General features: G+C 39.8%; 1 protein-coding gene across 4 annotated transcripts in view; it reads left to right on the plus strand.

The window, feature by feature from the left end:
• Positions 1 to 26,801, plus strand: part of ide (insulin-degrading enzyme) — a 120,959-nt gene that overhangs the window by 25,075 nt on the left and 69,083 nt on the right. For all 4 annotated transcript variants that reach the window (XM_034184177.1, XM_034184176.1, XM_034184180.1 and 1 more), the window contains exons 3-9: positions 2,786 to 2,993; positions 5,867 to 6,036; positions 9,702 to 9,824; positions 12,973 to 13,085; positions 14,373 to 14,535; positions 16,186 to 16,278; positions 22,771 to 22,862. In XM_034184177.1, coding sequence (XP_034040068.1) covers positions 2,786 to 2,993; positions 5,867 to 6,036; positions 9,702 to 9,824; positions 12,973 to 13,085; positions 14,373 to 14,535; positions 16,186 to 16,278; positions 22,771 to 22,862 — 962 coding nt within the window. The remainder of the gene's footprint in view (positions 1 to 2,785; positions 2,994 to 5,866; positions 6,037 to 9,701; positions 9,825 to 12,972; positions 13,086 to 14,372; positions 14,536 to 16,185; positions 16,279 to 22,770; positions 22,863 to 26,801) is intronic.

Consider the following 26,801-nt stretch of genomic DNA (forward strand, 5'->3'; position numbering starts at 1 on the left):
GCTTCGATCTTAAATATGATCAATCTGTCTTTATTAGTTGGCTATGTACCACAGGCTTTTAAGGTGGCAGTAATTAAACCATTACTTAAAAAGCCATCACTTGACCCAGCTATCTTAGCTAATTATAGGCCAATCTCCAACCTTCCTTTTCTCTCAAAAATTCTTGAAAGGGTAGTTGTAAAACAGCTAACTGATCATCTGCAGAGGAATGGTCTATTTGAAGAGTTTCAGTCAGGTTTCAGAATTCGTCATAGTACAGAAACAGCATTAGTGAAGGTTACAAATGATCTTCTTATGGCCTCAGACAGTGGACTCTTCTCTGTGCTCGTCCTGTTATACCTCAGTGCAGCTTTTGATACTGTTGACCATAAAATTTTATTACAGAGATTAGAGCATGCCATAGGTATTAAAGGCACTGCACTGCAGTGGTTTGAATCATATTTATCTGATAGATTACAATTTGTTCATGTAAATGGGGAGTCTTCTTCACGGACTAAGGTTAATTATGGAGTTCCACAAGGTTCTGTGCTAGGACCGATTTTATTCACTTTATACATGCTTCCCTTAGGCAGTATTATTAGAAAGCATTGCTTAAATTTTCATTGTTACGCAGATGATACCCAGCTTTATCTATCCATGAAGCCAGAGGACACACACCAATTAGTTAAACTGCAGGAATGTCTCAGACATAAAGACATGGATGACCTCTAATTTCCTGCTTTTAAATTCAGATAAAACTGAAGTTATTGTACTTGGCCCCACAAATCTTAGAAACATGGTGTCTAACCAGATCCTTACTCTGGATGGCATTACCCTGACCTCTAGTAATACTGTGAGAAACCTTGGAGTCATTTTTGATCAGGATATGTCCTTCAATGCGCATATTAAGCAAATATGTAGGACTGCTTTTTTGCATTTGCGCAATATCTCTAAAATTAGAAAGGTCTTGTCTCAGAGTGATGCTGAAAAGCTAATTCATGCATTTATTTCATCTAGGCTGGACTATTGTAATTCATTATTGTCAGGTTGTCCTAAAAGTTCCCTGAAAAGCTTTCAGTTAATTCAAAATGCTGCAGCTAGAGTACTGACAGGGACTAGAAGGAGAGAGCATATTTCACCCATATTGGCTTCTCTTCATTGGCTCCCTGTTAATTCCAGAATAGAATTTAAAATTCTTCTTCTTACTTATAAGGTTTTGAATAATCAGGTCCCATCTTATCTTAGGGACCTCATAGTACCATATCACCCCAATAGAGCACTTTGCTCTCAGACTGCAGGCTTACTTGTAGTTTCTAAGGTTTGTAAGAATAGAATGGGAGGCAGAGCCTTCAGCTTTCAGGCTCCTCTCCTGTGGAACCAGCTCCCAATTCGGATTAGGGATACAGACACCCTCTCTACTTTTAAGATTAAGCTTAAAACTTTCCTTTTTGAAAAAGCTTATAGTTAGGGTTGGATCAGGTGACCCTGAACCATCCCTTAGTTATGCTGCTATAGACTTAGACTGCTGGGGGGTTTCCCATGATGCATGCAGTGTTTCTTTTTATTCACATCTTTTTGCTCTGTATGCACTACTCTGCTTTTAATCATTGGTGATTGATCTCTGCTCTCTTCCACAGCATGCCTTTTTCCTGATTCTCTCCCCTCAGCCCCAACCAGTCCCAGCAGAAGACTGCCCCTCCCTGAGTCTGGTTCTGCTGGAGGTTTCTTCCTGTTAAAAGGGAGTTTTCCTTCCCACTGTCGCCAAGTGCTTGCTCATAGGGGGTCGTTTTGACCGTTGTGGTTTTTCTGTAATTATTGTATGGCTTTTGCCTTACAATATAAAGCGCCTTGGGGCGACTGTTGTGATTTGGCGCTATATAAATAAAAATGATTTGATTTGATTTGGAAACATGACATTTTTTAAAAATGTTTCCAAATTTATTAAAAAAAAAAAATCACATGCATATAAGCATGTTGATGCAGCTTTGGCAGAAATTGCAGCCTCAAGTCTTCTTGAATATCATGCCACAAGCTTGATGCACCTATCTTTGGGCAGTTTTGCCCATTACCCTTTGCAGCACCTCTCAAGCACCATCAGGTTGAATTAGGAGCATTGATGTACAGCCATTTTCAGATCTTTCCATAGATCTTCAGTTGGTTTCAGGTCTGGTCTCTGGCTCGGCCAGTCAAGGCCACTCCTTTGATATCTTGGCTGTGTGCCTAGTGTCATTGTCCTGCTGAAAGATGAACCGTTGCCCCAGTCTGAGGTCAAGAACGCTCTGGAGCAGATTTTCATCCAGGATATCTCTGTAAATTGCTGCCTTCATCTTTCCCTCAACCCTGACTAGTCTCTCAGTTCCTGCTGCTGAAAAACATCTTCACAGCATGATGCTGTCACCACTGTGCTTCACTGTAGGGATGGTGCCTGTTCTCCTCCAAACATGACAGCTGGCATTCACCCCAAAGAGTTCAGTCTTTGCACCCTATTACCATTACAATTGACTACTACATTACAAGTGGTAAATGACTATTACAAGTTAGTCACAGATCCTTTCACCAACTTGGTCACTTCACTCCCTCACTTTAGCAGATTAATTTATTTTAAAATTTCCTAAAGACATCCGTTAGATCTGATTGGAGATGATAGTGTAGATCATTGTAACAATGTGTTATACCATTAATCGGGCAGTTCTTTTGGCTGTAACGATTTTCATCTTCATAACCAGTATGACAGACAGGGAAAAGCCTAACTGGCTAACAGATGCAGCTTGGTCAGCTGAGTTTCTATTTTCATATTAATCCACAGGTTCATTATCAGACCCACCAAACATCTCTGGCCTGGCGCACTTTTGTGAGCACATGCTGTTCCTGGGAACAGAGAAGTACCCCAAGGAGAATGAGTACAGCCAGTTTCTCAGCGAGCACGCTGGGAGCTCCAACGCCTTTACGAGTGGAGAACATACCAACTACTATTTTGACGTGTCCCATGAGCACTTACAAGGAGCACTCGACAGGTATTTCCTTTTTTCTGTTAAAAAGTAAAATAAATTTCTGGGTGCTGGAAATCTTTGAGGTGTTTTTCTTTTTAATTTACCAGTTGTCAAATTAAGAGTGAGGTTATCTGTTTAATGTGGTTATTGGTGTCAGATGCTTCTCTTGGGTATGCATGTGTTAATCCACCACAGCTGCCAGCTTTTTGTTACTGGTTCCAGTCTTATTGAACATTCTTTTGTCACCGAGAGTGTAATTCCCACCACCTGAAAACCTCAGGGCAGAAACTGCAGGGGTGAGACTGATGTTGTCAGCCTTGCAGGGTGCTCTACTCGTGTGTCGGCAGTGGCAGTGTGTACAGGCTGTTTGGGTGGTGTCACAATATAACCTACTGGATATGTTTTCATTGTCATAAATGAATAATAGCCCAACAGCCACCTGTTTGTGGGTCAGAAGTTAATTGCTCAGCTTAGCCCCTGAATAGTAAAGACCATCTGGACTTCGGTGATGGGGAAGGACAATGCAGTGCAGAGACTGTTGAAATATTGATGTTGTTAAAAAATAGTAATGTAAAGTATTGTTTGGAAGGACCATATGTGTCACTTACCAACACAGCAGTGAGCACTTACAATTACAATGTTGTACTTGTATTGCAGTTTGTTGTACACATTTTGTGCATGTTGTCGCTGGTTTCATATTATGTAGGCTGTCACGGTTGTTGTGTATGTAACAGCACAGTTAGGTAGGCTAATAGTACTTGCAGCTAAAACATTTGTAGCGATCGTGGGGCTGTTTTTATGTTAAGCCCAGTTTCCACCGAGTGCTCCGGATCAATACGTCACGCTATTTGTGTGTTTCCACATCCAGCTTTGCATTTGAAGGTTGGTTGCATGTGTATCATGTACTAGGAAATTTCTACACCAATCCAGAGTGCTGCCAAAGTAAAGCAAATGTGGATCAAGTGATGACAGTGCACAAAGGCAGAACCTTGATCCCTAAAAGGCTGAGCAGTTATTGTTGGTATTCCGATTAAACTGGATTACTTAACAGCAGTGTGACATGTCCTTGCTTTCACACCATTCTTAACTTAAAACAAAAATCCTTGTAAATTGGAATTCACCAGCATCACCAACAGGAACTTTTTCCAACACTGGTCCTCAGAGACCCTCAAACTTGCATATTTTTCATCTCTCCCTCTTCTGATGAAAACTGTGCAGCTCATTCATGTGCGCTCAGCCAAACGAGGGATTTATTTCTGAGATGGTTTTGGAACACCTCGGGATCTCCCAAGAGAAGTTGGGGGGGCGTGGCTGAGAAAAGGGAATTGTGGGTTCTGCTGCTTGGTATGCTCCCACCACGACATATTAATAAATTATCCACCTACTCCACAAAACACAATAAGATGCTTTTTTTATTTAGAAAAATTTTATTTATTTATGACAGTTTACAGTATAAAACAAAATGTAGATGCTCAGTGGCCTAGGATTATGTATATGTGTTGTGATTTGCAGTCTTTAAATATAGAACACAATGCTAAGGTACCCTCTGCCGTATGAGCATAAAAACAGGAAAGCAACGTATAGTTTTACACGACCAACTAATACAGTACTGCCATTATACTGCCCTGGTGGACAAATCCCAACATAAAATGGTGACCTTGTGATCCTGAAAATAGGCCAAGGTCAAATACCTTCAGTGTCCTGCAAGTTCTTCAGTGTGTAAAAAGAATGTGAAATGGGTCAGAGTTCTGTGTCCCAAGAATGCCCCCTGTGAATTTGAAGACCCTGGCAGTAATAAGACTGAGCACACACAGCCGGACAGTTGCAAAGCTTTCGCAGCACCCGGTGGCCATATTTTGGAAAACTTTTTTTTTTTTATATTCATGCCCAGCACAAGACTGTGTCATTAACACAAAATATTACACAAAAAAAAAATTAAATGCAAGCTCTCAGCTCCCAGTAGAAAGAGGGGAATTACAGCACAAACTTGTCTTTGAAAGGAAACACGTGTTGTTTAATTAGACATGAAGATTATCCATTGAACACACACGTGTTGTTTTTTTTTTTTTTTTTGAAATTTATATAAATTTGTGGGTTTTTCTGACAGATGGGGCAAAAAATAAAAATGACAAACTACCTTGAGTGAGTGGTGCAGTCAGTGAACAAGCATTGGGGTTCTTCTTCCATTTGTGGTTAACTATCCAGAACAGCCTTGTACTTTAGTGCTACTAGTGGTTTCAACACTGAAATGCAGATCTGGTGCATTACCATCATGAAAGAACTAACACCAAGGAAGTGCAGCCTTCTGTTCTGTGCCTTCCAGTTCTGGTTTTCAACTCTCTCGATGTGATGAACTTCTGTGTATAACTAATAGTTGCTCAGAGATACATGACTGATTGGTGCAACAACTCTTGTTATTCTCTCAGACAAAACTGAACAGTGGCCCATTTTGGGGTGGGTAGAGGGGCGTTTTAATAATATGCCATTTTATGATCTGCAGTGCTATGCTACAGTCTAAACTGACATGAGGCACAGATTTAAAGAGGCAGTTTTGCATACAAACTTTACAAATGATGCATGTGATAGTCAAATGACATGTGCACAACATTTCTTCAGTTTCTTCATTTGCATGGCAGTTGCTCACATCTGGTTGCTATGTAAAAGGATTTTCAAATCTGCATTCTTTTCACTGTACAAATATTCCAACAAGGATACTAAGCTATTCAGACAATATCATACTCTAAATTAAGACAATTTTACTGCCAGTTGACTGACAACAGCAAGAATGATATCAATGAAAGAGCAAATTTTAATTTCATCCTATACATTATCAAAAGGTCTCAAAATGAATTCTACATACTTGAATATACTTAACGGCCATGTTGGAATCTCTTTAGGTTTGCACAGTTCTTCCTGTGTCCATTGTTTGATGAGAGCTGTAAGGACAGAGAGGTGAATGCTGTGGACTCTGAACATGAGAAGAACCTGATGAATGATGCCTGGAGGCTGTTTCAGCTGGAGAAGGCTACTGGCAACCCCAGCCACCCTTTCAGTAAATTTGGAACAGGTAAAAATCCAAGACTTGGGATCAGACCTCACTTATGTAGGATGTTAGTTTTTTAACATCCCATCACTCTGGTACAGTAAATGCCATTTGGCATGTTAGTTTAGCATGTCTTTCTTTTCTGTTTTTTTCCCCCCTTATTCTACTTCAGTGTGGATTTGCACAGAAAGAATAATACATGTTGAAATCGGAGTACCTGCCTGGGTGTATCATACACCCACAAGCAAAAATATTGGGGGATACTGTACGAGTATATGAGGTCTGTCCATAAAGTATTGTACCTTTTTATTTTTTTTTAAACTATATGGATTTGTTTCATATGTTTCCACGTCAGACAAGCTTGAACCCTTGTGCGCATGCGTGAGTTTTTCCACGCCTGTCAGTGACGTCATTTGCCTGTGAGCACGCCTTGTGGAAGGAGTGGTCCCGCCCCGTCGTCAGATTTTCATTGTCTGGAAATGGCGGCATGATTTGGAGTTTTTTTCCATCAGAATTTTTTCAGAAGCTGTTAGAGACTGGAACCTGGAAACCATTCGAAAAATTTATCTGGCTTTCGGTGAAAATTTTACGGGCTTCACAGAGAATAAGGACTATTACTACAGCTTTAAGGATGGCCCACAATGGCGCTCGGCGCACCACGCTCCGAGCTGCGACGACGCGGCACAAGCCACCGGACCATTTCTAAACGGATGGCTCTGTGGATACGAGACCGTTGTGTGCACTTTCTCTGGTTATCACAAGAGCTGGACATCAACCATTTTCTGGCAGATTTCACTTTTAACAAGAGATTTTGTTGAGGAAAGCTGCGCAGAGGCTTTGTGCGTCACGACCGATTCGCTGTTCGAGCGAGACAAAGAACGCCTCCGTTTCGGCGTGCAAGAGGACAAGTTCGGACATGCCCAGCTCTCCACAATTTCTCTTATAACTCACTCGACTGGTAAGCGTTGAAAGCCAAGATAGGCATGTCCAAACTTGTCCTCTGGCACGCAGAAATGGAGGTGTTCCTTTGTCTCGCTTCCAAAGCGAATCGATCGTGACGCGCGAAGCCTCTGCGCGGCTTTCCATGACAAAATCTCTTGTTAAAAGTGAAATCTGCCAGAAAATGGCTGATGTCCAGCTCTTGTGATAACCAGAGAAAGAGCACACGACGGTCTCGTATCCACAGAGCCATCCGTTTAGAAATGGTCCGGTGGCTTGTGCCGCGTCGTCGAAGCTCAGAGCGCGGTGCGCCGAGCGTCCTTAAAGGGGTCCTTAAAGCTGTACTAACAGACCTTATTCTCTGTGAAGCCCGTAAAATTTTCACCGAAAGCCAGATAAATTTTTCGAATGGTTTCCAGGTGCCAGTCTCTAACAGCTTCTGAAAAAATTCTGATGAAAAAAACCCCCAAATCATTCCGCCATTTCCAGACAATGAAAATCCGACAACGGGGCGGGACCACTCCTTCCACAAGGCGTGCTCACAGGCGAATGACGTCACCGACAGGTGTGGAAAAACTCACGCATGCGCACGAGGGTTCAAGCTTGTCTGACGTGATAACATATGAATCAAATCCATATAGTTTAAAAAAATAAAATAAAAAGGTACGATACTTTATGGACAGATCTCGTATAGGTATCATCTTGCTTGTTTGTTAATGAGTGAAGAAGTGCATCTCGCCCTAAATCATTTGGTGGATTTCAGTGAAACTTCACAAAATGGTACTAGACCAGATGTAAATGTGCATGATGGAAAACAATTTTGGTCCACTTACTTTGCTAGGTTGGTCAGACCACACAGGGTGGCAAAATGTTTGATAAGGCATTTTGGGTACCTATCTATAGGGACTTGAAAAAAGTATGATAGCAGTCCCAAGGTGGTAGCTGTAGCCAATGAAGGATTAATCAGGGGTCAAAATTGAAAAATGCTTCAGTCATCCTGAGGAGTATACCACATTATCTGTCTGATTACAGGGATTCCAAGAAGGTATACTTTAGATTTTTCATGGACAGATGTATGAGGCTGTATTTGAAGGTGGGTTGTACAAAGAGGTGTACTTACTCTTACATAGTTTTAACAGACAGTGTATGTTTGCTAAGCCACAGTTGACATTGAGACACAAAGAGACACACAAATACAGTTATTTTAAGAAAAAGTCTGACATTCATCCAACGTGGTCAGACATATATACACACATAGAGATATAGAAAGGAATAAACACAGTTGGTGTACATGACGCACAAATATAGACGTGAATACAGTAGTTATTATTGATAACATGAGTCTAATGTGAGTCACGTGAGCAGATGACTTACATTCTAACATTTGAGGTAGAAATAATATAAATTTTGATCCAATACAAACATTCAAAAGCCGCTTGCCACAAATTTTAAACATATTTGTTCAATATGTGGAGTTGATAATAAGCACTTTTTATGTCAATTGGGTCTATGTTTTGATTGACATGTTACATTATATTATTATTATTATTATTTGAATATAGTATTTCATATTGTTTTCAAAAATCAGTTTTATTATCAATTATATGAAAATAAAAGGATTTCTATTAAACAGGCTATTGGAAGAGACTCAGAAAAAATGAAACAGAACATTTAGAATATTGAAAACAGCAAATCCTTAGTACCCCACCTCCTGAAGACATTTTATTTAAACTTGAACTCGCATCAAATTCAAGATTTTATTCAGCTTATGAACATACTGAGACTTTGGAGAAATTGTGGGAAATTTGTCATTTTTAGCAAAAAACAAAAAACGGATTTTAACTAATGTCTCCTCAGTGTTGTCAAGTTAAACTCAGTCGTAAGGAACATTGACAGCATGCCTTTCACAGTAAAAGTGTTTGATGGGATGCTGGCATTAAACGTTTTGTTGTGAAATGGTGCGACCAACATGAACTATCTGATGTTTAACTTTGCTACCAGTACCATCAGCAAGCCACACTTGCTATTATTTGCAAACACACATGAAAAGAACACGTTTAACTGACTGCTGTTCTCACAAAGTCATTCTCCTGCAGTTTGTTTGCTTTCTCACTTTACCCTGACATTGAAGTTGCATCTCTTGGTCAGAGTTACCTTACAGTTGCGACACGCCACAGGGGGTGCCATTTTGGAAGTATTGATGTTACAATGCCAAATTAACGGTTAAATGTCAAAATAAGGGTTTCGAAAATTAATCCCAAAAATTTTCATAAAGGATGCATAAAGAATATCCAAAAGCTGAGGTCGATCTGACAAACAGAGAGATATGCGAGCCACATACACACAGGCTGTTGCTTTATAGATAAATGGGGTTTAAAAAACAGTGACAAAAGTCTTTCACTTTATACAGGGATCAAAAGTTAAAGTTACTCCAATTTTGGTTTAAGAAAAAGTTATTCAAATTGTTGGTTAGGAAATCCTGTGCTTTTATATAAAGTGATTATGTAGTGTTGTGTATTTTTTTTTTAAGAATTGTCATCTGCCCCGGTATGAAATATGGGGGAAATATAGTGATCAGTATGTCTGCCCATTTTTACTTGTTACCACAATATCTGAAGAACCAGTTGACCAATTTAATTCATATTTAACATTAGGGTGTACTTGGGTGATCCCCCAACACTTTGTATTACTGATTTGTGGGGCCCGGAGGGAAATTTCTTCTCCTGATGTCTCATTTTCTTTTGTTAAAGGTAACAAATTGACTCTTGAGACGAGACCATCTAAAGATGGGATTGATGTCCGTGAGGAGCTGCTGAAATTTCACTCCACATTCTACTCCTCTAACCTCATGGGACTCTGTGTGTTAGGAAGAGGTAAGACTTCATCGCTTACCAATGCTTGCACAACAACAACCCAAAAAACATTTCCCTCATGCCTGTTGTAATATTTTTCTCCTTGACTTTCAACTGAAGTGTCCTTTTACTGGTCTGTTCTTAATACTGGTCAGTCTGTAGTTTTTTTTTTTTTTTTTGGCGGGGGTCGGGATTACAACAAGTTCCATCATAAAATAAGCCTTTTGAATAAAATGAAATGTATCCACCAGCATATGTAGCGATCTTTGTTTCTCACTGTTGCAGTTATTTTAATATAGCTGGCCTTGGTTAATAGGTGATGTCACAGGGAACATTTTGGATACTTGTCTTGACACAGACCAGACCTGTGCCAGACCAATTTAGGTTTCAGTTAAAATTACACATTGCCCTACACACATGATCTGTTGTTCCATCAGATTCCTTGCATTGTGAGTACATGATCTCTAAGTGCGACTTAGAGGTCATGTATTTCTTCAGATCTTCAGATCCCGTCTTTGAGTATAGTCCGTTTTCCAACTGCTGTAGTCGACCTTCATTTGCACCCATGGTTGTAGCTGCACAAGCGTCAGCACCACAGTCAGGGGTTGTCCACACCGTCAGTGGGCCTTTCACATGAAGACTGCACCATGCAGCACCCACCTAAGGTCTTCCATCTCACAGTCTGTGCGGGCCATTAAGTTTGGATCCATCCGTCGTTTATACCTCGGACAGAGAGAAAAAGAGCAGAATCAGTCAGCCGGAAAAGTTTCACTAACAGATCCCAAATTTACATAAAATTGAGGCCGAGACCTGTTCCGTTGCTAATAAAATGACTTTAAAAGGATAGGAAGCATAGTGCCATACTATGCCAGTATGCTAGCCATACAAGAGGGAGAATAGATGCATAAGTCTGGACTTGAAAGTCTCCACAGAATCTGTTTTATTGACGCAGGGAGATCGTTCCACAAAACGGGTGCAAGATAAGAAGTCTCTGTGGCCCGCAGACTTTTTATTCACTCTTGTGACGCTAAGTAGTCCTGTGCCCTGAGAACACAGAGACTGGGGTGGTACATAGGGTTTAATTATATCAGCTAAGTAGGGAGGTGCTTGTCTGTGAATAATTTTATAAGTTAATAGCAGAACCTTAAAATCTGATCTCACAGAGACAGGTAGCCAGTGAAGAGATGCCAAAATGGGTGGAATGTGGTTGAACTTTCTATTTCCTGTCAAGAGGCTGGCAGCCGCATTGTGAACCAATTGGAGACCCCTAATGCTGGGCTACGGTAAACCAGAAAATAGAGCATTGCAGTAGTCCAATCTAGAAGAGACAAATGCATGGATCAGGGTCTCTGCATCAGATATAGACAAGATGATACAGATCTTATCTATGTTTGGCAGGTGGAAGAAAACAGTCCTCGTAATATCTGTAAAGTGTAAATAAGTTTTCTCAAATCCAGAGGTGACCTATTTTTCATTCATTCTTATATACAGTGAGGAAAATAAGTATTTGAACACCCTGCGATTTTGCAAGTTCTCCCACTTAGAAATCATGGAGGGGTCTGAAATTTTCATCTTAGGTGCATGTACACTGTGAGAGACATAATCTAAAAAAAAACAAAAAAAAAACAAAATCCGGAACTCACAATGTATGATTTTTTAAAATAATTTATTTGTATGTTACTGCTGCAAATAAGTATTTGAACACCTGTGAAAATCAATGTTAATGTTTGGTACAGTAGCCATTGTTTGCAATTACAGAGGTCAAACGTTTCTGACTGGCCAGGCCACTCCAGGACCATGAAATGCTTCTTACAGAGGCCCTCCTTAGTTGCCCTGGCTGTGTGTTTGGGGTCATTGTCATGCTGGAAGACCCAGCCATGACCCATCTTCAATGCTCTTACTGAGGGAAGGAGGTTGTTTGCCAAAATCTCACAATACTGACCCCATCCATGTTCACATGCAGGCAGTTACAAAAACGAAAAATCCCAGACTCTTTTAGACATTTCATTATTGTTTTATCCATGGTGTTTCAGCAAACTGGTAAATAATTATGATCCATTCTGCCTGTGAAGCACACACCCACAACCATATTTATCTGTGCATTCCATGAGCAGAATACGCCATAATCATTTAACAGTTTACTAAACTACCATGGGTAGAATTAAATGTCTGAAGTAGGAGATTGTTTATGTTTGTTTGTTGTAGCAGAATGTTTGTTTGTTGTAATAGGGCATGAGTTTGTTCAAGTTCTGTGCAATATTTGTGCACAGCCATGATATGTGCATCTGTTTTGGTATACCTGTTACACATGGAGACATTTTATTACTGAAGAAACAAGCATGAAAAATAAAGTTGAATTGCCTGACTTCTGGAAGAGCAGTATATCAAGCACATTCAGTTAAGGGCAAGGTTTCAAACACAAAATACAGATGCTATCAGCACCTGCTAAATTTCCTTTTGACATTGATAAATCGTGTTGCATGTTCAAACCTCATCAATTTGCATGTTTCCTCCCACAGATTAGCTCACTTGACTGATTAAACCCCAAATAGCATGTTAATAAAGGCAAACGTGCTAAATTGACATGGAACTCCATTTTGCTATTTGACAGATGCAGTCCATTGCGAGTGCAATGTTGTTTGCCCACATTTTTACACAAGCAAACCTTTAGTAAATCAGACCCGGTTTGTCAGCGATGTACATGGCTATACGAACTACATTCTGGAAAATCTTGATTAGGCATTAGTGATGTGCCCCTTGTTTTTTCCCCAGACTTTATTAATTTGAAATTTAAAAACTATTCATGGCATTAAATTTGATATATTTTTACCCCAACAAGTTAGTAAAACATTTGCAGTTTATTGCTTATTTATTATAATGAAACCAGTTTTTCTACCAGTTAATTTTCTTTCTGTTTGAACGGTGAAAGACTGTTTAATTTTTTTTTTCCTTCTGGCAACCAGCATAGCCTTGATCATTGGTTGTTCATAGTTCAGAAATTCGGTAGTGACTAACAAGCTTTTAAAGGTGCAAAACAAGTAATATTGTTGTAGCCATTGTACTTTACAAATTATTATTACTAAAATGTCATAGCTCATTCAAAATTTTAATTTTAGATCATTTAAATACACTTGTTCTCAACACATTTTCCCCTCTTCCTTTCCTACAGAATCACTAGATGATTTGACTTCCATGGTGGTTGAACTATTTGGGGAAGTTGAGAATAAGAACGTGCCTGTCCCGGAATTTCCTGAGCATCCGTTTCAAGAAGAATACCTTAAAGTGAGCTGCTGAGTTATATTTCCTGTTTCTTCCTAATAAATATTTTAAAAGATTGTAACTGTGCAGACATTACTGACAGGGATGTTGATTATTGTCCTGATTCTCCATTACATATTGAATCTATAATTAAAACTGAAGCCAGCTGTACACTATTCATGATATTACAAAGCAGTTTTGCTTTTTTATTTATACACATCAACATAATGCAGACATATATTGCAGAAGAACCACAGGATAATGGTGTACACATTATAATTTTTCCTTTAGTAGGGTGCTTGGTACAGGGAAGGATATGTGGGAGCTGTGTAGCAGGCTGTGGACACATGGTCACCTCTGTATTATCTGCAGTGATAGAAATGATGCCATGTTTTGAGCACTCAAAATGCTACTGTGTTTGCACAATGTACAATTTGTAGACGTGATTTGATTAATTCTCGCATTTGATTAGTTCGTACATTGTAAAAAGTTGAGTGCTCGAAATTGAGAGTGACACTGAGTGACAGATGTCGTCGTTTTGTGTTTATATGAATAATGGCAAACACAAATACATTTATTGATTACAAAATAAATGTTGTTTCCTCAAAGTGATACATACATACATACATACATGCAGATGTAGGAATGCACTTCTTGGTACTATGTGAGAATTTTGTATTCATTTTCTGTGCAAAAGTATGCAAAACCTGGGAAAAAATAATGTTGTGCACAACTTTATTCTTTCTTTCATCTGCTTTCAATCACATTTGTTGTGGAAGTCTAATGAACTTATTACAATGGTGTATTTGCTGAAGGGTGAGCAGTGTCATTATGTCATTGTCATTGAAGGCAAACATGGGGGGGGGGGGGTGCGCATCTGAGTGATCATGTCTCTGTGCGTGTAATAGCATGCGGGAAAACCATGCAACACACTTTATAATGTAAAATGGGATTTTTGAACATGCTTGAAATGTTCTAATGGTGTCCTGGTGTAACATGCATTCATATTACGTCTTAGTGTAGTGTATGGCTGACTTACTTTTACATGAATAATCAAGTTGATTACATTATTTGTTGGAACTGTGGAAATGGAATTGACACTAAGGCAGGAATTGGTGACATTTTTTATTTTCCTTTTCCCATCATCATTGCAATAGTTCCTCTTTGTAGTATTAAAATTGTTTTTTTTGTTGTTGTTGTTGTTTTTCATCACCACCAAAAATTGACCCAGTTTTCACTCAACAAATTCTGATATCTAAAATAAATTTGAAGTATTTTTTTTCTCTTTTTAATGTTTGTTTTCTGTTACAGCAATTCTACAAAGTGGTCCCTATTAAAGACATCAGGAATCTGTATGTGACTTTTCCAATCCTGGACCTGCAGAAGTACTACAAATCAAACCCGGGACATTATCTTGGGCATCTTATTGGTCATGAAGGACCTGGAAGTTTGTTGTCAGAGCTAAAAGCTAAAGGTAGTAGTCATAGCTATCTCAAATTTATAGTCAGGTACAAGTATTTGGACTGACACATTCTTTTTTTTTTTTTGGTAAATTTTGCCTCTGGACACCACCACAATGAAGTTGAAATGAAAAAGCCATAATGTGCTGGTACTGTAGAATTGAAGTTTTCATTCAAGGAAGTTTAACAAAAATATTAACTCTTAAAGAGTTACAGCCATTTATAGTGAGGCAAATATTTGATCCACAGTCGATTCTGCAAGTTTTCTAACCTACAAAGAATGGAGAGGTCTATAATTTTTATTGTAGGTACACTTCAACTGTGAGACAGAATCTAAAAAAAAAACAAAAATCCAAAAATTGCATTGTATGATTTTTAAATAATTAATTTGCATTTTATTGCATGAAATAAGTATTTGATACAATAGGAAAAACAGACCTTAATATTTGGTACAGAAACCTTTGTTTGCAATTACAGAGGTCAGACCTTTTCTGTGTTCTTGACCAAGTCTACACAAACTGCAGCAGGTATTTTGGTCCACTCCTCCATACAGATCTTCATCAGGTTTTGAGTTTCAGCTCCTTCCAAAGATTTTCTATTGGTTTCGGGTCTTGAAACTTGTCTCGGCCACTCCAGGACCTTGAAATGCTTCTTACGGAGCCCCTCCTTAGTTGCCCTGGCTGTGTATTTTGGGTCATTGTCATGCTGGAAGACCCAGCCATGACCCATCTTCAATGCTCTTACTGAGTAAAGGAGGTTGTTTGCCAAAATCTTGTGATACATGACCCCATCCATCCTCCCTTCAATACGGTGCAGTCGTTCTGTCCCCATTGCAGAAAAGCACCCCCAAAGTATGATGTTTCCACCCCATGCTTCACGGTTGGGATGGTGTTCTTGGGGTTGTTCTCATCAAACACGGTGAGTGGAGTTGATACCACAGCTGTGTTTTGTTCTCATCTGACCACATGACCTTCTCCCATGGCTCCTCTGGATTATCCAGATGGTCACTGGTGCACTTCAAACGGGCCTGGACATGTGCTGTGAGAGCAGGGGAACATTGCTGCCCTGCAGGATTTTAAATCATGACGGCGTAGTGTGTTACTCATGTAATCTTTGCAACTATGGTCGCAGCTCTCTTCAGGTCATTGACCAGGTCCTGTCCTGTAGTTCTGGGTTTTTAAGAATCATCCTTACCCCACAAGGTGAGCTCTTGCATAGAGCCCCAGACTGAGGAAGATTGACAGTCATCTTGTGTTTCTTCCATTTTCTAATAATTACGCCAACAGTTGTTGCCTTCTCACCAAGCTGCTTGCTTATTGTCCTGTAGCCCATCCCAGCCTTGTGCAGGTCTACATTTTGTCCCTGGTGTCCTTGGACACCTCTTTGGTCTTGGCTATGGTGGATCGGTTGCAGTGTGATTGGTTGTTTGGAAACACTCGCACAGTTAGGAAATTCCACTTTTTTGTCATTAAAAAATGAAAAACAACACTCTAACAGTTCTGTTTCTTAATTTAATGTTAAACATTCAGTTGTAACGCGTATAACAAGTCCCCACCTCAGCACACTTCTCTTCAGCAGTGAATATTTTAGAGGTTCATGTTGTGTACAAAATTGTCCATCATAGTGAATGTCGACTCATCAGTAAATCATCATTGTTTTTTTAGGCTGGGTGAACACGCTTGTTGGAGGACAGAAAGAGGGAGCCAAAGGATTTATGTTCTTTATCATCAATGTTGACTTGACTGAGGAAGGCCTCTGTAAGTAGTTTTTATTTGCTCATTTGTTGAATCCACTTTTCCAATTGTACTGAAACCATTATATTTCTTTCTTGCATTGCATGAGAATTGAAGACAGTGTTGTAGATTGGAAAAGTCATCCTATTTTCTTCCCATTCATGTCCAGGTAGTAAATGGAAGAAGAGAGATTGAAGAACAGCAGTCTCTCTGTGTATCAATCAATCAATCAATCAATCAATTTTATTTATATAGCGCCAAATCACAACAAACAGTTGCCCCAAGGCGCTTTATATTGTAAGGCAAGGCCATACAATAATTACGTAAAAACCCCAACGGTCAAAACGACCCCCTGTGAGCAAGCACTTGGCGACAGTGGGAAGGAAAAACTCCCTTTTAACAGGAAGAAACCTCCAGCAGAACCAGGCTCAGGGAGGGGAAGTCTTCTGCTGGGACTGGTTGGGGCTGAGGGAGAGAACCAGGAAAAAGACATGCTGTGGAGGGGAGCAGAGATCAATCACTAATGATTAAATGCAGAGTGGTGCATACAGAGCAAAAAGAGAAAGAAACACTCAGTGCATCATGGGAACCCCCCAGCAGTCTGTCTATAGCAGCATAACTAAAGGATGGTTCAAGGTCACCTGATTCAGCCCTAACTCTAAGCTTTAGCAAAAAGGAAAGTTTTAAGCCTAATCTTAAAAGTAGAGAGGGTGTCTGTCTCCCTGATCCCAATTGGGAGCTGGTTCCACAGGAGAGGAGCCTGAAAGCTGAAGGCTCTGCCTCCCATTCTACTCTTACAAACCCTAGGAACTACAAGTAAGCCTGCAGTCTGAGAGCGAAGCGCTCTATTGGGGTCATATGGTACTATGAGGTCCCTAAGATAAGATGGGACCTGATTATTCAAAACCTTATAAGTAAGAAGAAGAATTTTAAATTCTGTTCTAGAATTAACAGGAAGCCAATGAAGAGAGGCCAATATGGGTGAGATATGCTCTCTCCTTCTAGTCCCCGTTAGTACTCTAGCTGCAGCATTTTGAATTAACTGAAGGCTTTTCAGGGAACTTTTAGGACAACCTGATACTAATGAATTACAGTAGTCCAGCCTAGAGGAAATAAATGCATGAATTAGTTTTTCAGCATCACTCTGAGACAAGACCTTTCTAATTTTAGAGATATTGCGTAAATGCAAAAAAGCAGTCCTATATATTTGTTTAATATGCGCTTTGAATGACATATCCTGATCAAAAATGACTCCAAGATTTCTCACAGTATTACTAGAGGTCAGGGCAATGCCATCCAGAGTAAGGATCTGGTTAGACACCATGTTTCTAAGATTTGTGGGGCCAAGTACAATAACGTCAGTTTTATCTGAGTTTAAAAGCAGGAAATTAGAGGTCATCCATGTCTTTATGTCTGTAAGACAATCCTGCAGTTCAGCTAATTGGTGTGTGTCCTCTGGCTTCATGGATAGATAAAGCTGGGTATCATCTGCGTAACAATGAAAATTTAAGCAATGCCGTCTAATAATACTGCCTAAGGGAAGCATGTATAAAGTGAATAAAATTGGTCCTAGCACAGAACCTTGTGGAACTCCATAATTAACCTTAGTCTGTGAAGAAGATTCCCCATTTACATGAACAAATTGTAATCTATTAGATAAATATGATTCAAACCACCGCAGCACAGTGCCTTTAATACCTATTGCATGCTCTAATCTCTGTAATAAAATGTTATGGTCAACAGTATCAAAAGCAGCACTGAGGTCTAACAGAACAAGCACAGAGATGAGTCCACTGTCTGAGGCCATAAGAAGATCATTTGTAACCTTCACTAATGCTGTTTCTGTGCTATGATGAATTCTAAAACCTGACTGAAACTCTTCAAATAGACCATTCCTCTGCAGATGATCAGTTAGCTGTTTTACAACTACCCTTTCAAGAATTTTGAGAGAAAAGGAAGGTTGGAGATTGGCCTATAATTAGCTAAGATAGCTGGGTCAAGTGATGGCTTTTTAAGTAATGGTTTAATTACTGCCACCTTAAAAGCCTGTGGTACATAGCCAACTAATAAAGATAGATTGATCATATTTAAGATCGAAGCATTAAATAATGGTAGGGCTTCCTTGAGCAGCCTGGTAGGACTGGGGTCTAATAGACATGTTGATGGTTTGGATGAAGTAACTAATGAAAATAACTCAGACAGAACAATCTGAGAGAAAGAGTCTAACCAAATACCGGCATCACTGAAAGCAGCCAAAGATAACGATACGTCTTTGGGATGGTTATGAGTAATTTTTTCTCTAATAGTTAAAATTTTATTAGCAAAGAAAGTCATGAAGTCATTACTAGTTAAAGTTAAAGGAATACTCGGCTCAATAGAGCTCTGACTCTTTGTCAGCCTGGCTACAGTGCTGAAAAGAAACCTGGGGTTCTTATTTTCTTCAATTAGTGATGAGTAGTAAGATGTCCTAGCTTTACGGAGGGCTTTTTTTATAGAGCAACAGACTCTTTTTCCAGGCTAAGTGAAGATCTTCTAAATTAGTGAGACGCCATTTCCTCTCCAACTTACGGGTTATCTGCTTTAAGCTGCGAGTTTGTGAGTTATACCACGGAGTCAGGCACTTCTGATTTAAAGCTCTCTTTTTCAGAGGAGCTACAGCATCCAAAGTTGTCTTCAATGAGGATGTAAAACTATTGACGAGATACTCTATCTCAGTTACAGAGTTTAGGTAGCTACTCTGCACTGTGTTGGTATATGGCATTAGAGAACATAAAGAAGGAATCATATCCTTAAACCTAGTTACAGCGCTTTCTGAAAGACTTCTAGTGTAATGAAACTTATTCCCCACTGCTGGGTAGTCCATCAGAGTAAATGTAAATGTTATTAAGAAATGGTCAGACAAAAGGGAGTTTTCAGGGAATACTGTTAAGTCTTCAATTTCCATACCACAAGTCAGAAGATCTAAGATATGATTAAAGTGGTGGGTGGACTCATTTACATTTTGAGCAAAGCCAATTGAGTCTAATAATAGATTAAATGCAGTGTTGAGGCTGTCATTCTCAGTATCTGTGTGGATGTTAAAATCGCCCACTATAATTATCTTATCTGAGCTAAGCACTAAGTCAGACAAAAGGTCTGAAAATTCACAGAGAAACTCACAGTAACGACCAGGTGGACGATAGATAATAACAAATAAAACTGGTTTTTGGGACTTCCAATTTGGATGGACAAGACTAAGAGTCAAGCTTTCAAATGAATTAAAGCTCTGTCTGGGTTTTTGATTAATTAATAAGCTGGAATGGAAGATTGCTGCTAATCCTCCGCCTCGGTCCGTGCTACAAGCTTTCTGGCAGTTAGTGTGACTCGGGGGTGTTGACTCATTTAAACTAACATATTCATCCTGCTGTAACCAGGTTTCTGTAAGGCAGAATAAATCAATATGTTGATCAATTATTATATCATTTACTAACAGGGACTTAGAAGAGAGAGACCTAATGTTTAATAGACCACATTTAACTGTTTTAGTCTGTGGTGCAGTTGAAGGTGCTATATTATTTTTTCTTTTTGAATTTTTATGCTTAAATAGATTTTTGCTGGTTATTGGTAGTCTGGGAGCAGGCACCGTCTCTACGGGGATGGGGTAATGAGGGGATGGCAGGGGAGAGAAGCTGCAGAGAGGTGTGTAAGACTACAACTCTGCTTCCTGGTCCCAACCCTGGATAGTCACGGTTTGGAGGATTTAAGAAAATTGGCCAGATTTCTAGAAATGAGAGCTGCTCCATCCAAAGTGGGATGGATGCCGTCTCTCCTAACAAGACCAGGTTTTCCCCAGAAGCTTTGCTAATTATCTATGAAGCCCATCTCATTTTTTGGACATCACTCAGACAGCCAGCAATTCAAGGAGAACATGCGGCTAAACATGTCACTCCTGGTCCGATTGGGGAGGGTCCCAGAGAAAACTACAGAGTCCGACATTGTTTTTGCAAAGTTACACACCGATTCAATGTTAATTTTAGTGACCTCCGATTGGCGTAACCGGGTGTCATTACTGCCGACGTGAATTACAATCTTACCAAATTTACGCATAGCCTTAGCCAGCAGTTTCAAATTTCCTTCAGTGTTGCCTACTCTGGCCCCCGGAAGACAATTGACTATGGTTGCTGGTGTCGCTAACTTCACATTTCTCAAAACAGAGTCGCCAATAACCAGAGTTTGATCCTCGGCGGGTGTGTCGTCGAGTGGGGAAAAACGGTTAGAAATGTGAATGGGTTGGCGGTGTACACGGGGCTTCTGTTTAGAACTACGCTTCCTCCTCACAGTCACCCAGTTGGCCTGCTTTCCCAGCTGCTCGGGATCTGCCAGAGGGAAACTAACGGCGGCTAAGCTACCTTGGTCCGCACCGCATCCGCACCGACTACAGGGGCCTGGCTAGCTGTAGAATTTTCCACGTTGCGGAGCCGAGTCTCCAATTCGCCCAGCCTGGCCTCCAAAGCTACGAACAAGCTACACTTATTACAAGTACCATTACTGCTAAAGGAGGCCGAGGAATAACTAAACATTTCACACCCAGAGCAGAAAAGTGCGGGAGAGACAGGAGAAGCCGCCATGCTAAACCGGCTAAGAGCTAGTAGCTGCGCTAAGCTAGCGGATTCCTAAAAACACACAAAGTGAATAATGTGTAAATAATTTACAGGTGATTCAGCAGAGGGAGTGCTTTAGTTAAGGCACGTGAAGATTACACTGTGAAACAAATCGTTATCTAGGTAACTAAATCAATCTAACTGCGCAGATTAAACAGCTAACAGATACAGTAAAACACCGCTGTGCTCCGGAACAGGAAGTGATACAATACCGCAGTGAGAGCCAACCACCAGTAGAGGCAAGCAATCCACACAAAAAGTATGAGTCTCTCTCATGCTCTCTCTGTATTGCTGTTTCTTTGGTTTCCTTTTTTCTACTCTTGTTTAACCCTCTGAGGTCGATTGATGCACCGGTACGTCCAACACATTTTTCTATTGAGACATCAGTCACAGAACGTCACATAGACCTCATTAAACCACTTCCTGAAACTGCAGAGTGTCACCTTTAGTTTCAATTCTTGTTCTAGTTGATTTCTGCCTCACAGCAAATCCTAGATCCTGGAGAGTGTCACATGGGTCGGTCTCTCTCGCTCACTCAGCCTCTTTGTACTGCTTCGACAGGCTCATTCCGAGTGCACAGCCACTCTCTTTAGGAGTCAGGTGAATTCATACTGCCTCTAAACCCTCATAAATATCGCAAAAATAGTACTGAAAACACTTTTTTTTAGTCCTACAGACAAAGCATGTTATCATAAAAACAAGTGGATGGGCTCGACATTTCTGCACAGATGGAAGTTAGAAAATGTCCAGCTAGAAATAATGAGTGACTTTTATTTTTTGTTTATTTACATTGGGGCATCCAGCACAAAACTCGTGCCAATTCACTATTCAGATCCACCTGGGATTTGCTGTGGCAATCACCAATGAGCAGTTTTCTTCCTATATTAAACTACTTTTGTGAGTCAAAGACTTTGGTGAACCCATTCCTATCACCAAAACAGTTAATCCACCTGATTAAAGGTAGGTGGATTTTCAATAAAGATTTGAAGAAGTTTATATAAATGTGTTAAAGTGTAAAGTCCCTCACAAAAAAATGCCCTTTTTTTCCATTAGGGGAAGCAAGTAGATCCTGTAAAAAGAAAATGCCCCATCCATGTGTGCTTTGTCTATAGCACTAAATAAAAAGTAAAAAGTGTTTCCATGCTGACAGGACCGTTTATTTTTTTAAGCATTTATGAGGATTTCGTGTCATTGTGACCCACTCGGATATTTGAATACGTGTGCTCTGAATGAGCCTATTCACAATGAGACCCTTGTGACCTTCTGCAGGCTCTAGGATTGGCTGTCAGACAAAGACTGTCTGCAGTAGGGGTGGAGATGAGAGGTGACAGTCTGTAGTTTCAGGAAATGCTCAAATGAGTCTGTGTGACATAACGTTGCTGATTGATTAATAAAAACATGATGGAAAAACAGAGTTGGACATGCCCAGGTGTCCATTATCCTCAGAGGGTTTAACCTTTTTTTTTTTTTTTTAATGACCTCATAGGCGATCTGTCCTGCTGTGTTTCCAGATTTAATAATGATGCACCACAAGTGACCCATTCTGTTGAATGGGTCACTTAAATAATCAAGTCTTAAGTAATCTTAAATAATCAAGTATTCCTCTTAATAAATCTGTGCCACAGCACAGACATGTAGGACACAGAGTACAGAGGAGAGGCGTTGACGTAATGTGAAGTGAACATGTCATGATTTCACCAACTGTACCTGATGCACAGATTATTACAGAACTGGCATGTGATAGCCTCCTGTGAAATGTGATTTTCTGTAAATGTAGCTACCAGTAGTTTCTTGTGGCAAAGGGCGTTTGTGTGCTTTGCATGTTCTTGTACACTGTGTGGTGAGACTTGTGCATGTGTGTTTGACACTGCTGCAGTGCATATTGAGGACATCATCTTCCACATGTTCCAGTACATCCAGAAATTGCGAACTGAGGGCCCTCAGGAGTGGGTGTTTGAAGAGTGCAAGGTAATTAATGTCTTGCACAGTGTCTTGTGACTCGGGGAAACAAATAGAACAGGAAAAGGTTTTATTTTATTTTTTATTTTCTTCATTATTATCACACTACAACCCCTGGCAAAAATTATGGAATCACCGGCCTCGGAGGATGTTCATTCAGTTGTTTAATTTTGTAGAAAAAAAACAGATCACAGACATGACACAAAACTAAAGTCATTTCAAATGGCAACTTTCTGGCTTTAAGAAACACTATAAGAAATCAAGAAAAAAAGATTGTGGCAGTCAGTAACGGTTACTTTTTTAGACCAAGCAGAGGAAAAAAATATGGACTCACTCAATTCTGAGGAATAAATTATGGAATCACCCTGTAAATTTTCATCCCCAAAACTAACACCTGCATCAAATCAGATCTGCTCGTTAGTCTGCATCTAAAAAGGAGTGATCACACCTTGGAGAGCTGTTGCACCAAGTGGACTGACATGAATCATGGCGCCAACACGAGAGATGTCATTTGAAACAAAGGAGAGGATTATCAAACTCTTAAAAGAGGGTAAATCATCACGCAATGTTACAAAAGATGTTGGTTGTTCACAGTCAGCTGTGTCTAAAGGCAAACATACTGGTAGACCAAGGAAGACATCAAAGCGTCAAGACAGAAAACTTAAAGCAATATGTCTCAAAAATCGAAAAATGCACAACAAAACAAATGAGGAACGAATGGGAGGAAACTGGAGTCAACGTCTGTCACCGAACTGTAAGAAACCTCCTAAAGGAAATGGGATTTACATACAGAAAAGCTAAATGAAAGCCATCATTAACACCTAAACAGAAAAAAACAAGGTTACAATGGGCTAAGGAAAAGCAATCGTGGACTGTGGATGACTGGATGAAAGTCATATTCAATCAATCAATCAATCATTCAATTTTTTTATATAGCGCCAAATCACAACAAACAGTTGCCCCAAGGCGCTTTATATTGTAAGGCAAGGCCATACAATAATTATGTAAAACCCCAACGGTCAAAACGACCCCCTGTGAGCAAGCACTTGGCTACAGTGGGAAGGAAAAACTCCCTTTTAACAGGAAGAAACCTCCAGCAGAACCAGGCTCAGGGAGGGGCAGTCTTCTGCTGGGACTGGTTGGGGCTGAGGGAGAGAACCAGGAAAAAGACATGCTGTGGAGGGGAGCAGAGATCGATCACTAATGATTAAATGCAGAGTGGTGCATACAGAGCAAAAAGAGAAAGAAACAGTGCATCATGGGAACCCCCCAGCAGTCTACGTCTATAGCAACATAACTAAGGGATGGTTCAGGGTCACCTGATCCAGCCCTAACTATAAGCTTTAGCAAAAAGGAAAGTTTTAAGCCTAATCTTAAAAGTAGAGAGGGTGTCTGTCTCCCTGATCTGAATTGGGAGCTGGTTCCACAGGAGAGGAGCCTGAAAGCTGAAGGCTCTGCCTCCCATTCTACTCTTACAAACCCTAGGAACTACAAGTAAGCCTGCAGTCTGAGAGCGAAGCGCTCTATTGGGGTGATATGGTACTACGAGGTCCCTAAGATAAGATGGGACCTGATTATTCAAAACCTTATAAGTAAGAAGAAGAATTTTAAATTCTATTCTAGGATTAACAGGAAGCCAATGAAGAGAGGCCAATATGGGTGAGATATGCTCTCTCCTTCTACTCCCCGTCAGTACTCTAGCTGCAGCATTTTGAATTAACTGAAGGCTTTTTAGGGAACTTTTAGGACAACCTGATAATAATGAATTACAATAGTCCAGCCTAGAGGAAATAAATGCATGAATTAGTTTTTCAGCATCACTCTGAGACAAGACCTTTCTGATTTTAGAGATATTGCGTAAATGCAAAAAAGCAGTCCTATATATTTGTTTAATATGCGCTTTGAATGACATATCCTGATCAAAAATGACTCCAAGATTTCTCACAGTATTACTAGAGGCCAGGGCAATGCCATCCAGAGTAAGGATCTGGTTAGACACCATGTTTCTAAGATTTGTGGGGCCAAGTACAATAACTTCAGTTTTATCTGAGTTTAAAAGCAGGAAATTAGAGGTCATCCATGTCTTTATGTCTGTAAGACAATCCTGCAGTTTAGCTAATTGGTGTGTGTCCTCTGGCTTCATGGATAGATAAAGCTGGGTATCATCTGCGTAACAATGAAAATTTAAGCAATACCGTCTAATAATACTACCTAAGGGAAGCATGTATAAAGTGAATAAAATTGGTCCTAGCACAGAACCTTGTGGAACTCCATAATTAACTTTAGTCTGTGAAGAAGATTCCCCATTTACATGAACAAATTGTAATCTATTAGACAAATATGATTCAAACCACCGCAGCGCAGTGCCTTTTAATACCTATGGCATGCTCTAATCTCTGTAATAAAATTTTATGGTCAACAGTATCAAAAGCAGCACTGAGGTCTAACAGAACAAGCACAGAGATGAGTCCACTGTCCGAGGCCACAAGAAGATCATTTGTAACCTTCACTAATGCTGTTTCTGTACTATGATGAATTCTAAAACCTGACTGAAACTCTTCAAATAGACCATTCCTCTGCACATGATCAGGTAGCTGTTTTACAACTACCCTTTCAAGAATTTTTGAGAGAAAAGGAAGGTTGGAGATTGGCCTATAATTAGCTAAGATAGCTGGGTCAAGTGATGGCTTTTTAAGTAATGGTTTAATTACTGCCACCTTAAAAGCCTGTGGTACATAGCCAACTAACAAAGATAGATTGATCATATTTAAGATCGAAGCATTAAATAATGGTAGGGCTTCCTTGAGCAGCCTGGTAGGAATGGGGTCTAATAAACATGTTGATGGTTTGGATGAAGTAACTAATGAAAATAACTCAGAACAATCGGAGAGAAAGAGTCTAACCAAATACCGGCATCACTGAAAGCAGCCAAAGATAACGATACGTCTTTGGGATGGTTATGAGTAATTTTTTCTCTAATAGTTAAAATTTTGTTAGCAAAGAAAGTCATGAAGTCATTACTAGTTAAAGTTAATGGAATACTCAGTTCAATAGAGCTCTGACTCTTTGTCAGCCTGGCTACAGTGCTGAAAAGAAACCTGGGGTTGTTCTTATTTTCTTCAATTAGTGATGAGTAGAAAGATGTCCTAGCTTTACGGAGGGCTTTTTTATAGAGCAACAGACTCTTTTTCCAGGCTAAGTGAAGATCCTCTAAATTAGTGAGACGCCATTTCCTCTCCAACTTACGGGTTATCTGCTTTAAGCTACAAGTTTGTGAGTTATACCACGGAGTCAGGCACTTCTGATTTAAAGCTCTCTTTTTCAGAGGAGCTACAGCATCCAAAGTTGTCTTCAATGAGGATGTAAAACTATTGACGAGATACTCTATCTCACTTACAGAGTTTAGGTAGCTACTCTGCACTGTGTTGGTATATGGCATTAGAGAACATAAAGAAGGAATCATATCCTTAAACCTAGTTACAGCGCTTTCTGAAAGACTTCTAGTGTAATGAAACTTATTCCCCACTGCTGGGTAGTCCATCAGAGTAAATGTAAATGTTATTAAGAAATGATCAGACAGAAGGGAGTTTTCAGGGAATACTGTTAAGTCTTCTATTTCCACACCATAAGTCAGAACAAGATCTAAGATATGATTAAAGTGGTGGGTGGACTCATTTACTTTTTGAGCAAAGCCAATAGAGTCTAATAATAGATTAAATGCAGTGTTGAGGCTGTCATTCTCAGCATCTGTGTGGATGTTAAAATCGCCCACTATAATTATCTTATCTGAGCTAAGCACTAAGTCAGACAAAAGGTCTGAAAATTCACAGAGAAACTCACAGTAACGACCAGGTGGACGATAGATAATAACAAATAAAACTGGTTTTTGGGACTTCCAATTTGGATGGACAAGACTAAGAGTCAAGCTTTCAAATGAATTAAAGCTCT

Source organism: Thalassophryne amazonica, chromosome 13 (assembly GCF_902500255.1).
Source record: "Thalassophryne amazonica chromosome 13, fThaAma1.1, whole genome shotgun sequence".
In the NCBI taxonomy this organism is placed as follows: domain Eukaryota; kingdom Metazoa; phylum Chordata; class Actinopteri; order Batrachoidiformes; family Batrachoididae; genus Thalassophryne; species Thalassophryne amazonica.